Source organism: Ips typographus, linkage group LG1, assembly GCF_016097725.1.
Source record: "Ips typographus isolate SLU linkage group LG1, UJ_Ityp_2.0, whole genome shotgun sequence".
Lineage (NCBI taxonomy): Eukaryota > Metazoa > Arthropoda > Insecta > Coleoptera > Curculionidae > Ips > Ips typographus.
The window spans coordinates 29034692-29048931 of NC_138422.1; the positions used below are offsets into that span (position 1 = coordinate 29034692).

At 32.4% G+C, this 14240-nt stretch overlaps 2 protein-coding genes across 2 annotated transcripts; both read left to right on the forward strand.

Moving 5' to 3' along the window:
• The first annotated feature begins 2429 nt into the window (after positions 1-2429).
• LOC145738563 (uncharacterized) lies at positions 2430-6120 on the forward strand. The gene is made up of 5 exons (XM_081993390.1): positions 2430-3251; positions 3462-3551; positions 3605-3700; positions 3754-3909; positions 5722-6120. Exons 1-5 carry the CDS (start codon positions 3230-3232, stop codon positions 5772-5774), a joined length of 417 nt encoding a protein of 138 aa, XP_081849516.1. The 5' UTR covers positions 2430-3229; the 3' UTR covers positions 5775-6120.
• Positions 6121-9077: 2957 nt separating this feature from the next.
• Positions 9078-12433, forward strand: LOC145738520 (uncharacterized). The gene is made up of 6 exons (XM_081993375.1): positions 9078-9297; positions 9362-9448; positions 9514-9667; positions 11608-11741; positions 12001-12156; positions 12209-12433. The coding sequence occupies exons 1-6, from the start codon at positions 9195-9197 to the stop codon at positions 12379-12381; spliced, it is 807 nt and encodes a 268-aa protein (XP_081849501.1). The 5' UTR covers positions 9078-9194; the 3' UTR covers positions 12382-12433.
• The last annotated feature ends 1807 nt before the right edge of the window (positions 12434-14240 follow it).

Below are 14240 nucleotides of genomic sequence, written 5' to 3' on the forward strand. Positions count from 1 at the left end.
TTTTTTCAAGAAAATAAAGAAAATTTATTTATTTAATTTATAGAAAAGATACATTTTTGTAGGGATGTCAAGTGTTTACCATTATAGTTAGTTTTAGTAGGATTGTATGTAGTTATTAAGAAAATTAACAGTATTACTTGATGAACTTCAAAGGAGGTGAAAAAGGTGGTACGTGGAGGTAGAAGGTGGGAAAAAAGGTTTTTTTTTTTTGTTTTTGGTTGTTGATTGTCAAGAGAGACTTTTAATGAGAGCTGGAAAGTCAGTTTTCTAAAAAATTCGAGCAAAAATCAGACTATTGAAGATCAGGGGATCTTAGAAAGCTGTTTCCTTCCGGAACGGAAGTTACTGAGTGTAATACCGAGTGCTACCAGCAATTGTACCGTCTAGTCCACGTTATGACATGGAGCAGATTGTGATAGAGGACCTATTCCAGAAGTGGTTAAATCGATAACCGAGGAGGCCTCCCGGCTGTTACCGATGAGATACAACCTTTGCAGTTAAAAATCCACCTCAACGGAAAAGAAGAAGATTGGTCAACTGACGGTTTATTTTGGACAATTTGGACTCTTTGACGAAGAGTATTAGTTGTAAGTAGTTTATAATTTTTTGTATTAAAGACATTTGTTGTTTCAATGACATATTTAGAAGCAGGATTTTTAGGTAGAAAGTAAGTTAGATAGGTTTGGTTATTTACCTTAAAAATAACTTGGCATCCCTATTATAGAATTTTTATTCAAGCTTATGTATTTAAATTTTCTTTATTTACTAGATTATTAGAATGAATGGTCAGGGTGAATCTGATGCCAGTTATGATGATATTATCATGCAACTAGGAGGTGAGGGAGATTTGAGTAAATCTCATCTTCAGGATGGTAATAATCATGACAGTACCAATATATTTTTCTTTGTCATTGTTCCCTAATGTCAGTGTTCCTAATTCGGTCTATTCTGGTTTTTCCCATTATAGTCCTGATCGTTTTCATTTCGGCTACTCCAAGGATTGTTTCGAGAAAAATTAGTAAATAATACTATCTTGTTTAGACTTTCTAATGAAGTAATCCTGTTTTATGTGTTTAATCGTCTTGCTGCTTAAGAGAGGTCTAAGAGCAGTTCAAGATAAACAAAAATACTCTAGGTACAGAAATTTGAAAATTTTAAATTCGATTTTCAAATAAAGTAAAAAAAAATTTGGAATATCTCTGTCTAAGGTTAGAATTACATTTTTCCAAGTGACCAACAATGTTCAAAACAACTTTCTGCACCCAGTGGAGTAAGCTTACACTCACTTAGAACCAGGTAAACAAAGTCCCAACTGACAGAACTTTAATTTCAAATTTAATTGCTTTTTTTTTGTTTTTTGAACACTTTGTATATGTATACATTTTCATGAAAGAATGATGAAAATCATTGAACTAATTATCATTCTTTCACGATGAATTTGGAGGCTACGGTGCTTATCCACTCTTCCAATATACAAAAATAAAGCATATTCATATGCAATGGCAGAAAAATTATTTAAATAATTAACTGCCTTGTATACTTTATCAGTACATTTGGATACATGTTTGCGTCAATGACCAAACTTTCACGTGTAATATCTCTTGTTTTTGGCTTTTCCATTCTTCATGAATCACCTTAATAAGTCATAGAAAGTAGACAGGGACCGCTTATCGAAAATAATTTTAAGGGAACAGCAGGGTGTTCCTCTAACAAACGTCCATATCTCGAAAACTATAAAAGAGATTATGTAAGTTTTCCGCTAGGTGGCGCAACTTTTATAGTTAATGTAAAATAACTATAAACTGTTTTCTCTAACGTATTTTTCATTGAGGGCGCAGAAAACTTTGTCAGGCAAATTCTTAAATATTTCGCCTTTTAGCTGTCCATCCTGTATAATGTTATACAGGTGTCGGAGCCAGCAAATTATTGTATAAAAAGAATAGATCGTTGTTTGTGGCAGCTATCAGTTCATTTTTCATACGGTAGGCGGCGCGTCGATTAGTTGAGGGCGTGTGTATCGGGCGCAAAAGAGAGAGAGAGGTGAAAAAAGAGAGTTGTTGTTGATATAACCAAGAAAAGGGTATGTAACACGCTTTTGGGGTTTTCCGAGTATTTTAAGGTCTCTTGTTATTAAACCAGTGTTCTTTTTGAAACGGGTTGTTTTATTGTGCCCACTCATCAAAGACCGGACAGTGATTACCAGGATCACTTTACGTACGTGGCTTCAGGAAGCGGTGTTTTCTTGAGATGGCGCGACACAGGTGTGGTAAATCCAAAACCGACCATAGGAAAACCGTGTTACGGACAGAGAAACGTAATAAATTAAATGCGCGGGACAAAGACAGAAGAGTGAACAAATATGAAGTAGGCCATATTTTCAGCGCGCTGTGGCTAAACGCCAAGTATCCAATAGCGTCTACAAAATTAATTTTGTTGTTGAATTATTCCTAATTTATTATAGTCGGTAAGTGTGAGCTGATTTGAATGAAATTCCTTATTTTTCATTTAGCAGTCGAATTGCTGTAGCGTTACGAGACCTCCCTATTGTAGTAATCTTTCATCTGTCATCTGCGATTAAAATCTAACCTCAAATCCAGTCGGTAAAATCAGTCAGTTTGACAACACTGATGCAAAATCATGGCCTACTTAAAATTTTTGGAGGTGTTCTGTCTTTGTCACGCGCATTCAATCATTTATGTGTCTCTGTTCGTTACACGATTTTCCTAAGGTCGGTTTTGGATTTACCACACCTGTATGTAACCTATTTCTCGGTTATTAAGTGCATCTCATTACCGGTAACTTTAGACGAGATCTGGGATTTCCCTGATATTTTAATAACCAAAGCATCGTGTACTTGAACTCGAGCAACTGGTCAATCAAGTTTATTGGCATTCACTAGAAAAATAAACAAGAATGAGTCGAAGAAACATGTTGAAATCGAGGTGCATTTATGACAAAACCAACCAATTAATAATCATCAAACTATGTTACAACGCGTAAATTTGAATGAGACATACAGAAAGACCAGTTATTTGCGGTCTTTTTGATTTTAGAACAAGATTTTGAGTTGCTAGTCGACGTAAATCCGTACTAGTCATAAAATGTGGTTTAAATTGAACGCGTTAAAGAGGTGGTTGGTGGTTTCCATTTGAGTCAAGCCTACAGTGAGGTTTAGTTCATCATTATTGTGCGACTGAACTAGAAGAATAAAGCAAAAAATCTCCCAAACATGAAATTGTGGATTTGTTTCGGTAAGTTTACTGAAATACGTTCATTGTAATTCTGTATGCACTTCTTAACTTCTGTTCAGGAAAAACCTAGAACGTTGTTGTTTTTAATCTTGCTTGTAAATCGTCAACAAAAAGAATAATTAGATTGCAGAGCACGAGTTTTTTTTATAACAAAATGTCATGCCACTTATAGTGACTGTGATGGTTACAGAACAAAACTTTGATTTACAGTATTATTGGGATCACTATTGCTAACCATCACAAATGCCAAACCGTATGGAAGACACCGAAGACAATTTCCGTTTGGAACATTAAACGGAGGTAAGTACACACCAAATGCCATTAATATGCTTGTTTGACACTAAGAATGGTAGGAAATCAAATTTTTTTCGATGACGACGACTTTTTCAACGATGAAGTGGTTCAGCAAAATGGAGGCGATCCATCGTCCGCTACATCCAGACCACCAGGTTACTTTTACAAAAGTTTCAGTAAAATTGTTATTTTAATGATCAATTGTTAGGTTCCACCACCGTTGCAATACCTGGAATGGGTACGACCCAAACTTCCTGCGAGACCCGGTGCTTGACAACCCCTCAGTACGACCCTGTATGTGGGGACAACAATATAACTTATAATAATTTGGCACGGTATCAATGTGCTATTCGATGTGGACTAAGTATGTATGATTTATTTTTCAGATTTGTTGTCAAAATACTTTTATACAGGATGTTTCATAAATTATATTCCAAAAATGCCTTAAAGAAGCCAGAACATTTTTTCTACAGTTTTTTTCTTAAAAATTTAAAATCTTTATTCAATTAGGAAACTTTTTTGTATAATTAATTTATTTCGTATCTGAAACTGTTTTCAAGCATTTTTTTCAGAAAAGACATCTCAATTTTGCACTGCACATTGGCAGGAAAATTGGGTTATGGTTTCTGATGAAGCTGCAATATTCTAGAAAATAACACGTAAGGAATAAGTTAAAAAGACAAAAAATGTTTAAATTGGAAGAACAAATATTTTTTGGACTCAAACTGCTAAAATAACACCCAGTAAAGTTTTTAAGAAAGTTGGCTTTTCCTATAATGTAGGACATAATAAAATACATATACATAGTCCAAATTTGAGCTAAATCCCTCAAAAACTGTAAGTATATACAGGTGTGGTAAATCCAAAACCGACCATAGGAAAACCGTGTAACTGACAGAGAAACGTAGATAATTGCATGCGTGGGACAAAGACAGAAAACGAAAAAAATACCAAGTAGGCCATATTTTCAGTACGCTGTTGCCAAAATCCAATACCAATCCAATACATTTTGTCGACCAATCCAATACATTTTGTCGACGGTATTGGATTTTGGCAACAGCGTACTGAAAATATGGCCTACTTGGTATTTTTTTCGTTTTCTGTCTTTGTCCCACGCATGCAATTATCTACGTTCCTCTGTCAGTTACACGGTTTTCCTATGGTCGGTTTTGGATTTACCACACCTGTATAATAAAAAAAGAAAAGAAAATTTTAACATCCTGTATTTCTTTAACAAAGCATTTTTGGAATATAATTATTATTATAAGAATACGCGCTTTAAATTTGCGTATTTAAACCTGAAACACTCTGTATAGTTTTTTTCATTATTAGAAACATTGTATACATAACAATGTGCATACTAAATTTAACAAAATTTATGTGGCAATTAATATTTAGCACAAAACTGTTTTGTATGTAAACAATGTAAATGTTTAAGTAATTACAAATATTACTGTAATATTTTAAAACCGCGGACAGTACTAACAGCAAGTAATCACTTTTGAAATATTTCAAATTAGTCATAAAAACGATCAATGATGTTACGTTTACAAAGTTTATTTTTGGACTACTAATAAAATACAGTGTGTCCCAAATTGGTTCTACATGTATTGGGATCTCTGTAACCGTAAGAGCTACGGAATCGGTTAAATGGGGAATGTTTTAGAGAATTTTATGTGAAACTTATTTCCAGTTTCCAAATTAATTTATCTTTCTCCGTTTTTCGGAAAATTGGGAAACCAATGACGATAGATTTTTTTTAATTACATCATCGTGTTCTACGTAAAAAAGTGCCTTAATAATGTCTTAGTTTCAAAACTCTCTTTGGCTTAAAAAGTGTTTAAAATGCAGCCTCTGGCATTTTCCAAATTTTCCGTAAAAAGGAGAAAGATAATTTAATTTGGAAACCGGAAATAAGTTTCACATAAAATTCTCTAAAACTTTCCCCATTTAACCGACTCTGTAGCTCTTACCGTTTTCAAGATCCCAATATATATAGTAGCAATTTGGGACACACTGTATACTATTGACAGTTACAAAATTTACGCACCGAAAATCATTTTGATAGAAGTTTGAGTCCAGTTCAGACTGTGACATGCGTTATACTGCCCACTATATTAACAAATCACAATCTAAACTTAAATACTTTCCTTAAACTATAACGTTTTTTTTTCAGATATTCGTATTAAGTTTTACAGAGCATGTCCATCAGGACCTATTGGAAGGTAATGCCAAACAGAATTAGTTTAGTGTATTATTGCAGCTTGTATGACATACACGGTGTCTCAAAAAAACATGAAAGTAGTTTGTAAAGTGATTCAAGAGACTAAAATTAAGAAAAAAATATTATACATATCCCAAAAAACCGTGCATTTTACATATTTTGTATTTTTTAAATTAAACTACTGAATAACAAATATTTTTAGGCAAAAAAAAAATATTTTTTTAAATCACTTCTAGAAATATGTATTTCAATCTTAATGATGTTTATTTTTTTTATTTTAATAAAAATTAGACTGATTTTATAATTAAATACTCGTAAAATTTGTTGTAATAAATGAGTCATTTTTATTCACGTGATAGTGTTTTATTGAAACTGTATTACAGGGTGGTCAATCTGGTCAAAAACTCCTCTATTTCTCAATTTGTAGATACAGGGTGGCGCAATAGTGTGACAAAGTCCCATATTGTTGTTGGTTTTGATTTTTCTAAAAAAACACATTATGTAAAAGTTGATCAGAATCATTTAGTCTACAACATAAAAATACTTTCGACTATACAGGGTGTTGCGTAAGTGAGGACCAAAAATGTTTTTTGTTTTTTTTTTAATAAAACACCCTGTATATTTTTGGATATTTGGATTCTTTGTAAGATTCTACATCCGAATCAGTTTTCATCTTTGCATAAAATGGCGGCGTTGCCAACTTGTTTAACAAAACAATCAAATTAGGGGCAAAACATTAATCTTTGTTATCGACAATAATTGTCTAATGACTCGTAATAAAGTAATGAGAATTGGCCTAAAGGAAGTCAAAACTGTAAGTAAAAGCTCAAATAGGCGTAGAAAACATTGCGCCATTCAAGGTGTTTTGTACAGAGCGTCCAAGTTAGGAAATTGGAAAATCGGTTAATTCGATTTTTTTAAAGAGACATCTTAATGAAAATTAAAGAGAATTGACAGGAGAATAATATGCAACCCTTAAATACAGGGTGTTCCATTTAAAAAAATCGAATTAACCGATTTTAAAATTTCCTAATTTGGACGCTCTGTACAAAACACCTTGTATGCCGCAATGTTTTCTATGCCTATTTGAGCTTTTACTTACAGTTTTGACTTCCTTTAGGCCAATTTTCATTACATTATTACGAATCATTAGACAATTATTGCCGATAACAAAGATTAATGTTTTGCCCCTAATTTGATTGTTTTGTTAAACAAGTTGGCAACGCCGCCATTTTATGCAATGATGAAAACTGATTCGGATGTAGAATTTTACGAAGAATCCAAATATGCAAAAATATACAGGGTGTTTTATTAAAAAAAACATTTTTGATCCTAACTTACGCAACACCCTGTATAGTCGAAAGTATTTTTATGTTGTAGACCAAATGATTCTGATCAACTTTTACATAAAGGTTTTTTTAGAAAAATCAAACCCAACAACAATATGGGACTTTGTCACACTATTGCGCCACCCTGTATACTACATACTAATGCCCCTTAGATATTGAAAAACTTGGAAAACAATGATATAGGCACAACACTTTAAATAATCTGTAATTTTGGCACAAGAAAGATCACTATCGAGGTCGCTTGAGTAATTTTTGAGTCAAAATTTTACGTTTTTCGTTTATTATCCAAATTTTATTGCAATAATTGCAAATTTTAGCTTTGACTCCTAATAGTTCAGGTAGTTGAAAAAAAGTCACTGAAGACTAAAGATAGTCAAGTCACCACAAAAATATACCTAAATATAAAACGTTTGACCGATAGAGGGCGTAAAAGTTGAAAATTAGACGGTATTTTTCAATATCTCCGAAACATTGTTGGCTTTGCGAGCTCACACTCAAAAAGAATGGATAAAAAAGGAAAAGTAGTAAAAATGCAAAAATAAATTTTGTTTGGAGAAATTTTAGTACTTTCTAGAAAAATTTACAGTTGGTGAATGCAACACTAAGTAATGCTCTTATTTTGTCATTTTCAGTGAAAGAAAACCCAAAAATTGCATAAAAACACTAGAAAATAGACTGCTTATACAGGGTGAGTCAGTTTATACTAGCAGTAATTTGCTAAAGCCGCTTATTTTAAGATAAACATATAAGCATGTCAGTAATTTTTTCTTTTTTTGAGATACAGGAAATTTTGAATTTTTCTTATTATTTTCAACACAGGGTAAAGGTTCAACATAAATTCTACAGTTTTCAAATCACCATCATCAAGTTAAAAATAGAAATTTAGTAAAAAATTGTAATTAGTCAGGAAATTTTAAAATAACGGAAAAAAAATTCAAACAATTTAAAAATTATACTAATTTTAGCTCATTAATACTCACTAATTAATACTCGTGAAATGTGTTGTGATAAATGAGTCATTTTTATTCACGTGATATTGTTTTATTGAAACTGTATTACAGGGTGGTCAACCTGGTCAAAATCTCCCCAGCTGTGATCTCTAAAACTCCTCTATTTCTCCATTTGTAGATATACTACATACTAGTGCCCCTTAGATATTGAAAAACTTGGAAAACAATGATATAGGCACAACATTTTAAATAATCTGTAATTTTGGCACAAGGAAGATCACTTGAGTAATTTTTGAGTCAAAATTTGACGTTTTTTGTTTAGTATCCAAATTTTATTGCAATTTTTGCTTTGATTCCTAAAAATTCAGTTATTTGAAAAAAAGTCACTGAAGACTAAAGATAGTCAAGTCACAACAAAAATATACCTAAATATAAAACGTTTGACCGCTAGAGGGCGTAAAAGTTGAAGATTATACGGTATTTTCCAATATCTCCGAAACATTGTTGGCTTTGCGAGCTCACATTTGGAGAATGGATAAAAAAGAAAAAGTAGTAAAAATGCAAAAATAAAGTTTGTTTGGAGAAATTTTAGTACTTTCTAGAAAAATTTACAGTTGGTGAATGCAACACTAAGTAATGCTCTTATTTTGTCATTTTCAGTGAAAGAAAACCCAAAAATTGCATAAAAACACTAGAAAATAGACTGCGTATACAGGGTGAGTCAGTTTATACTAGCAGTAATCAGGCATTTGCTAAAGCAGCTTATTTTAAGATAAACATGTCAGTAATTTTTTATTTTTTTGAGATACAGGAAAAAAAAAAAATTATTCTAATTTTAGCTTTAAAAAAGTGACACTACCTGTACTAAGTAATTCTACAAACGAATGCATCGCTAAATGCAATAAATTGAAATATTAGGAAGGCATATTAATCGGTGTTTAATTACAATAACAGTTCGGACAAGGTTTTCGCTACCAACGACTTGATTCAATCCAAGGCCGGCAAAATTTTCATATAAGTTGAATATAAAGTCGTTTTCAATCTTAAACACCATACGTGTTTATATCCGATCAGAGTTTATTTTTATTTCAGTGTGTAAAGTAACACGACAATAATTATTGACAAAATGAAGCCGGGGTTCTGCATTATTTGTTTAGTGGCAGTTTACTTATCAAGTGTTAGCGTAAACGGGGCTAAAAGTAATCGTACCAAAAAAGTGTACGGAAGACGTGAGTTTTGTGGGTTTTCACTTAAAAAACTTAAACTACTAATGTCATATTTTTTTTATATTAGCTGACTATTTTCCTGTCTGCTTCAGAAATGATCCAAACCTAAACCAATGTCTTCTGGATGCTACAGAGCAAGTCAAGCCTTTTCTAGGTAAAAAAAAACTTCTTTAATAAGTATAATGGAAACTTTTAACCAAATGGGGGTTTTCTCCTTAGCGAAGGGTGTCCCAGAACTTAAACTTCCACCCTTTGAGCCCTTTAACATCCCCGAAATTGTGTTGCAGCAGGGCACCAGCGCCCTAAACTTCAAAGCCACCCTACAGAACGTGGTGGCGCATGGTTTGATCAATTACAAGTTTACCAGATTTGAGTAAGTACTCTGACTTATAATGCAAGAAATAAAATACTGCATTACATAACTAGTGTTGTAAGTGGCATTTGTATGCAGTGTGTGTGTCATCTGAACGGATAATGTCCGCTCAATTCAATTAGAGGTTTAAAAAAGTTTTTTTACATCAGAAAATCAGAAGATTTATAAATTTACAGCACTTTCAAAGAAATCCAAAAAAAATCCGAAATTTTCTAAATTATTTCTTGATTGATCTGAGAATACCACTTTTCCACTAAAACATGGCTGTATCATCTTTTTGATATCCAACGTTTCGGTTTTTAGTTGCCAACATCAACAACATTTTTCTTGGATTGGATTTTTGCATATTATTTTGATTATGTTTATGTATCTTTTGTTATAATTTTCTTAAAAATAACAAAAATTTAGTTTTTACAAACAGCTAATTTAACAATCGTTAACCTAACCTTCTTAATCTTCACTAGTCCACGTGATATTATTCTCATCTGCAACAGATTAATCATGTGATCAACTGTCAGATGTCAGATACGAAGCACGTTCATTTCATTTTACATTCAATTTTCAATGATATTTCTTACAGTTTGGGTGCGTGCAGGGTTGTTTATAGGAAAATGCAGTACGCTCCTGGATTTTAGGTTAAATTTACTATCTACACAACAAGATTCAGGAACGTAACAAAAAAATTGCAGTACGCTGCTGTATTTTAGGTTTAATTCACTTCTTTTAAATTTCAGGACCTTAACTCACAGATTTCAGAAATACTAACTGAAATGGGCCTATCCCACATATCATAAATTTTTGTTTTAATGACTGGAATCGAAAGAATAGGATAAAAAAACTAATTTTTCATATTCTTGAAGAAAAAATTATGGTCGTAAATATTTCTACATTAGTTTGAATTTGTCCATTAAATTTAAAAGATCTGTTTTGGCGCGCATGTGACGTACGTAATTCTGGGCGATTTTATTGGCTGTTGCACGCCAACTGTTTCACTTCTGGTCGCTGATTGGTTGAAAGTGTAGTACGTCACCGGCGGCGGGCGTTTAAAACATGAGATTAATGTAGTTTTTATCATCATTTTTTTTCTATTTAGACTTAATATTTTTGAAAACAAAAAAATACGGGTATAATATTTTCAATCCGTCTTTGTAGTTATGAAATAAAAAAAAATTGTGGGACAGGACCATTGTGATGACTTTTCTGTATTTTCAATGATTTTTAGCACACTCACGTAAGGGTGGTTTATGGAAAAAATCCCAGTACGTATCTGAATTTTCAGCTCAATTGTCTACCTGCACAGCAAGTTTCAGGATCCGTAACTCCCAGATTTCAGAAATACTGACTGAAATTGTGTTTCACTTTAACTGATTTTTTTGGTATTTTCAATGACTTTTAGTACAGTTTTAGTGTCTTAAGAGTTGTTTAAGGGAACGTTCATGGTACGCCCATGGATTTTAGGAACAATTTTCTACCTACACAGCAAATTTCAGGATCGTAACCCTCTGGTTTCGGAAATACTGACTGAAATTCTATTTGGTTGGTATTTTCAACAACTTCTCCAGTAGTCTGAGGGAAGTAAGGGTTGTTTATGGAAAAAATGCAAAACGTCTTGCCTTTCAATCATCTACATCATTTTACATTATTTTTTAATTTTTGTAAACTAGTGAGGTGACGTAAATTGTTCGTTCTTTTCTAAAAAAAATCAAAGTAATGTATTTTAGATTACCACCAAAAAAATACAAAAAATGGCATTTATTAGATATTTAAAGCAACATTCAACAATACAACATTACTTAGATTAATTAAAAATTGTTGTGTAGTCAAAGTGGAATGTTCAGGCACAACTTTGGATACCACTGATGATTTTTTTAAATAATTTTCCCTGTAAAAGATTCTTTTCACTAAACTTCTCAGGTAATATTCTTATCACTTTATTACAGTTTCAACGTCCCTAAATACGAATTTTACTGTAAAGCCAAAATTAACAAAGTGGTACTGAACGGTGACTACATCGTATCAGGAAGGATCTTGATCGCACCAATTGAAGGAAAAGGAAAATTTGTGGCTGAAATTGGTAAGCTAGTTAATGCGAAAAATTGAAATTATTTAAAATATCACGGTCAAAAAAGTTAAAAAACACATCCGATCTACGCTAATAAAAATATCCAATGCATGGCAATATAATTATCATCACCGAACCAGTTTTTAAACATGTTGACCTTAATTAGCGAAGAATCCTACTTGAATTAAAATAATTAGTGGTTTTTGCCACTTTTTTGTTGTGTCGCATTTCCGTGAACGTACCAAAGTTTACTTTGAAACATAATTCACAGATTCCTGTGATGTATTCGTTTATCAAAAATACAAACAGGCAAGATTGGCTACGGACAAGAAAATTCACCTGGTGCCCATCCAAACAAACAGCTCCATCGAAGTGCAAAGCCCCCAAGTAAAACTCGATGGACTCTTTGGTGGTAACGAAGAACTGAGTAAGTTTAGTTGCGTTAATAGTGAAATAATTTTAACTGAGTGAATTTTAAGCGTCTGCTACCAACAAAGCCATTAACGATAACGTGGACGTCCTTTTCGAGGAATTGAAGCCGGTGGTCGAGACGACTATCAGTCAAATAATGGAGAATGTACTGTTCAAGTCTATTATCGAGAATATTCCTTGGGATGACTTGTATCCAGTTAATCCTAAATTTCCAGCTTAAATTTATAATGTTAATAATGTCGCTATGTTAATAAATTTGTTTTTTTACAAAACTACGTTTGAAGCCTTCCTACCGGAAAACCCATTACAGGAAAAAGTTATTCAGGTCCAAATAATGAAACACTGTACGAAAGTTGAATTAAAAAACCAGCCACCTATATTTGAAGCTTTCTAGCGAAAAAACTATTAAAGCTACAGAGAAAAGTGGTAGTGCTTTAGAAAACTCATTTTACTAGCTATCTATCAACATATAAAAGTTTATACCATATCGGACAAATTAGGCAGTTACTCAAGTTCAGGAAGTTGTCAACAAGCTCATTTCATTGGTCATCCATTGACATATGAAACCTTTTGTATGCTCCGGTCAGTCAAATAAGTCAGTTTCTGTGCAAATTCAAATGCAACAGTACATAAAAATAAACATCCAAAACAGTGAATAATAGCCCTAATTATTAAACAGTAATTTGTAATCTTCAATAAGTAATGCAAACACCGATTAAATTATTTTATGAATAATTTTTGCTATAAAATATGACTTTCTAGTTCTAAATTAATCAATCGATAGTTTTGAAGTATAACACTACTTTTATACAGTTTGGAAAGTGAAGTGAAGAAACACCCAAATTTTGGTCAAAAACATAAAATCAAAAACAAAAACACGAATATAATTGAGGTGGCTAATAGTTTAAAAATTAAAAAAGAAACTAACCGATAAAAGAAGTTTCAATGATTGAAATTGCTGATAGTTCAAAAATTTCAATGGATGGCAAACTGAAATTTGAGTTAAAATATTCTGAAAACAAAACAAGATATAATTTTTTGATTGGGATATCAATTAAAGTGATTTATCTAGAACAAAATCCGATTTGTCATTTTGCAACATAACACATGACCTAAACACGAAAAACACGTTAGATTAGCTCATTAAGAGATATTTTAGAAGCTGACAAACCAAAACTTCATAAGGGCCAATTACACCGACATATTTAAGGGCACCCTACCCTAAGTTTTAATTTAACTGTGACATTTCAAACATGATCTGTCACAGTCAAATCACAACCCAAAATCAGTTTTCTATGTTTACAAATTCTTTCTGGGCTATTTCTATTCTAATCTTTATCTCGTCATCTTGGTGCGATTGGGAATTTGTGCTTACTCTCAGGTATTTGTCAACCTTTTCCAACTGCTTGTAGTATGTTTTTAATTGTAGTTTTTGAGAGATCATGTATTTGCTTCACTTATATGCTTTTTCTATTAATGCTATCTAAAAAAACTTGCAGGCCTTCTATGCTCTCTGTCATTATTGCTGTATCGTCTGCAAACCTTATGAAATTATAGATAGTCGTTCCAATACTCACATATTCAGCGTTTGTGCTACATCTACTACTATCTAGTGGGATATAGGTTTGTGTTTTTTAGTGCTTGGAACTTGGTCTTTTTGGTGATCTATGTAACATCCACTTTTGTTAATTTCCTGCACTTTTGTCTGTCATTTCCAACAACGATTTTCTAGTTCCCATTCCGCTTCTAAATCAAAAGAATTTGTATCTTGTTTTGCCAGCAGTTTAAATAGATAGATAGATAAACACATTTCGTGTACCTAACCATACTGATGGTGATATTCATTTTCATTTTCAACTATTTTTTAAATAAAATTTTAACACTAAAAAGTACTGATTTGCAAACTACTTTGTTAGTCGAACAGGCTTTCTCGTTTTTATAATCTATCACTGGTTTCATTTTGGAAACACCCTGTAGCCTCTCAAGCTTTTCTAAGCTCAAATATTCTACTAGATCTAACCTATTGTAGATCTCATCTTTTTCCAACAATTTTCTTTCTTCCTTTATACAGGGTGGTCC

What these genes read in the sequence shown, in the direction of transcription:
- LOC145738563 (XM_081993390.1), top strand. Translation starts at nt 3,230, where the DNA reads ATGAAATTGTGGATTTGTTTCG. An exon ending in GTTTGGAACATTAAACGGAG is followed by an intron (nt 3,552 to 3,604) that starts GTAAGTACACAC and finishes TAAGAATGGTAG; the next exon opens with GAAATCAAATTTTTTTCGAT. An exon ending in CGCTACATCCAGACCACCAG is followed by an intron (nt 3,701 to 3,753) that starts GTTACTTTTACA and finishes ATCAATTGTTAG; the next exon opens with GTTCCACCACCGTTGCAATA.
- LOC145738520 (XM_081993375.1), top strand. Translation starts at nt 9,195, where the DNA reads ATGAAGCCGGGGTTCTGCATTATTTGTTTAGTGGCAGTTTACTTATCA. An exon ending in CAAAAAAGTGTACGGAAGAC is followed by an intron (nt 9,298 to 9,361) that starts GTGAGTTTTGTG and finishes TTTTTATATTAG; the next exon opens with CTGACTATTTTCCTGTCTGC. An exon ending in TGGTGGTAACGAAGAACTGA is followed by an intron (nt 12,157 to 12,208) that starts GTAAGTTTAGTT and finishes GTGAATTTTAAG; the next exon opens with CGTCTGCTACCAACAAAGCC.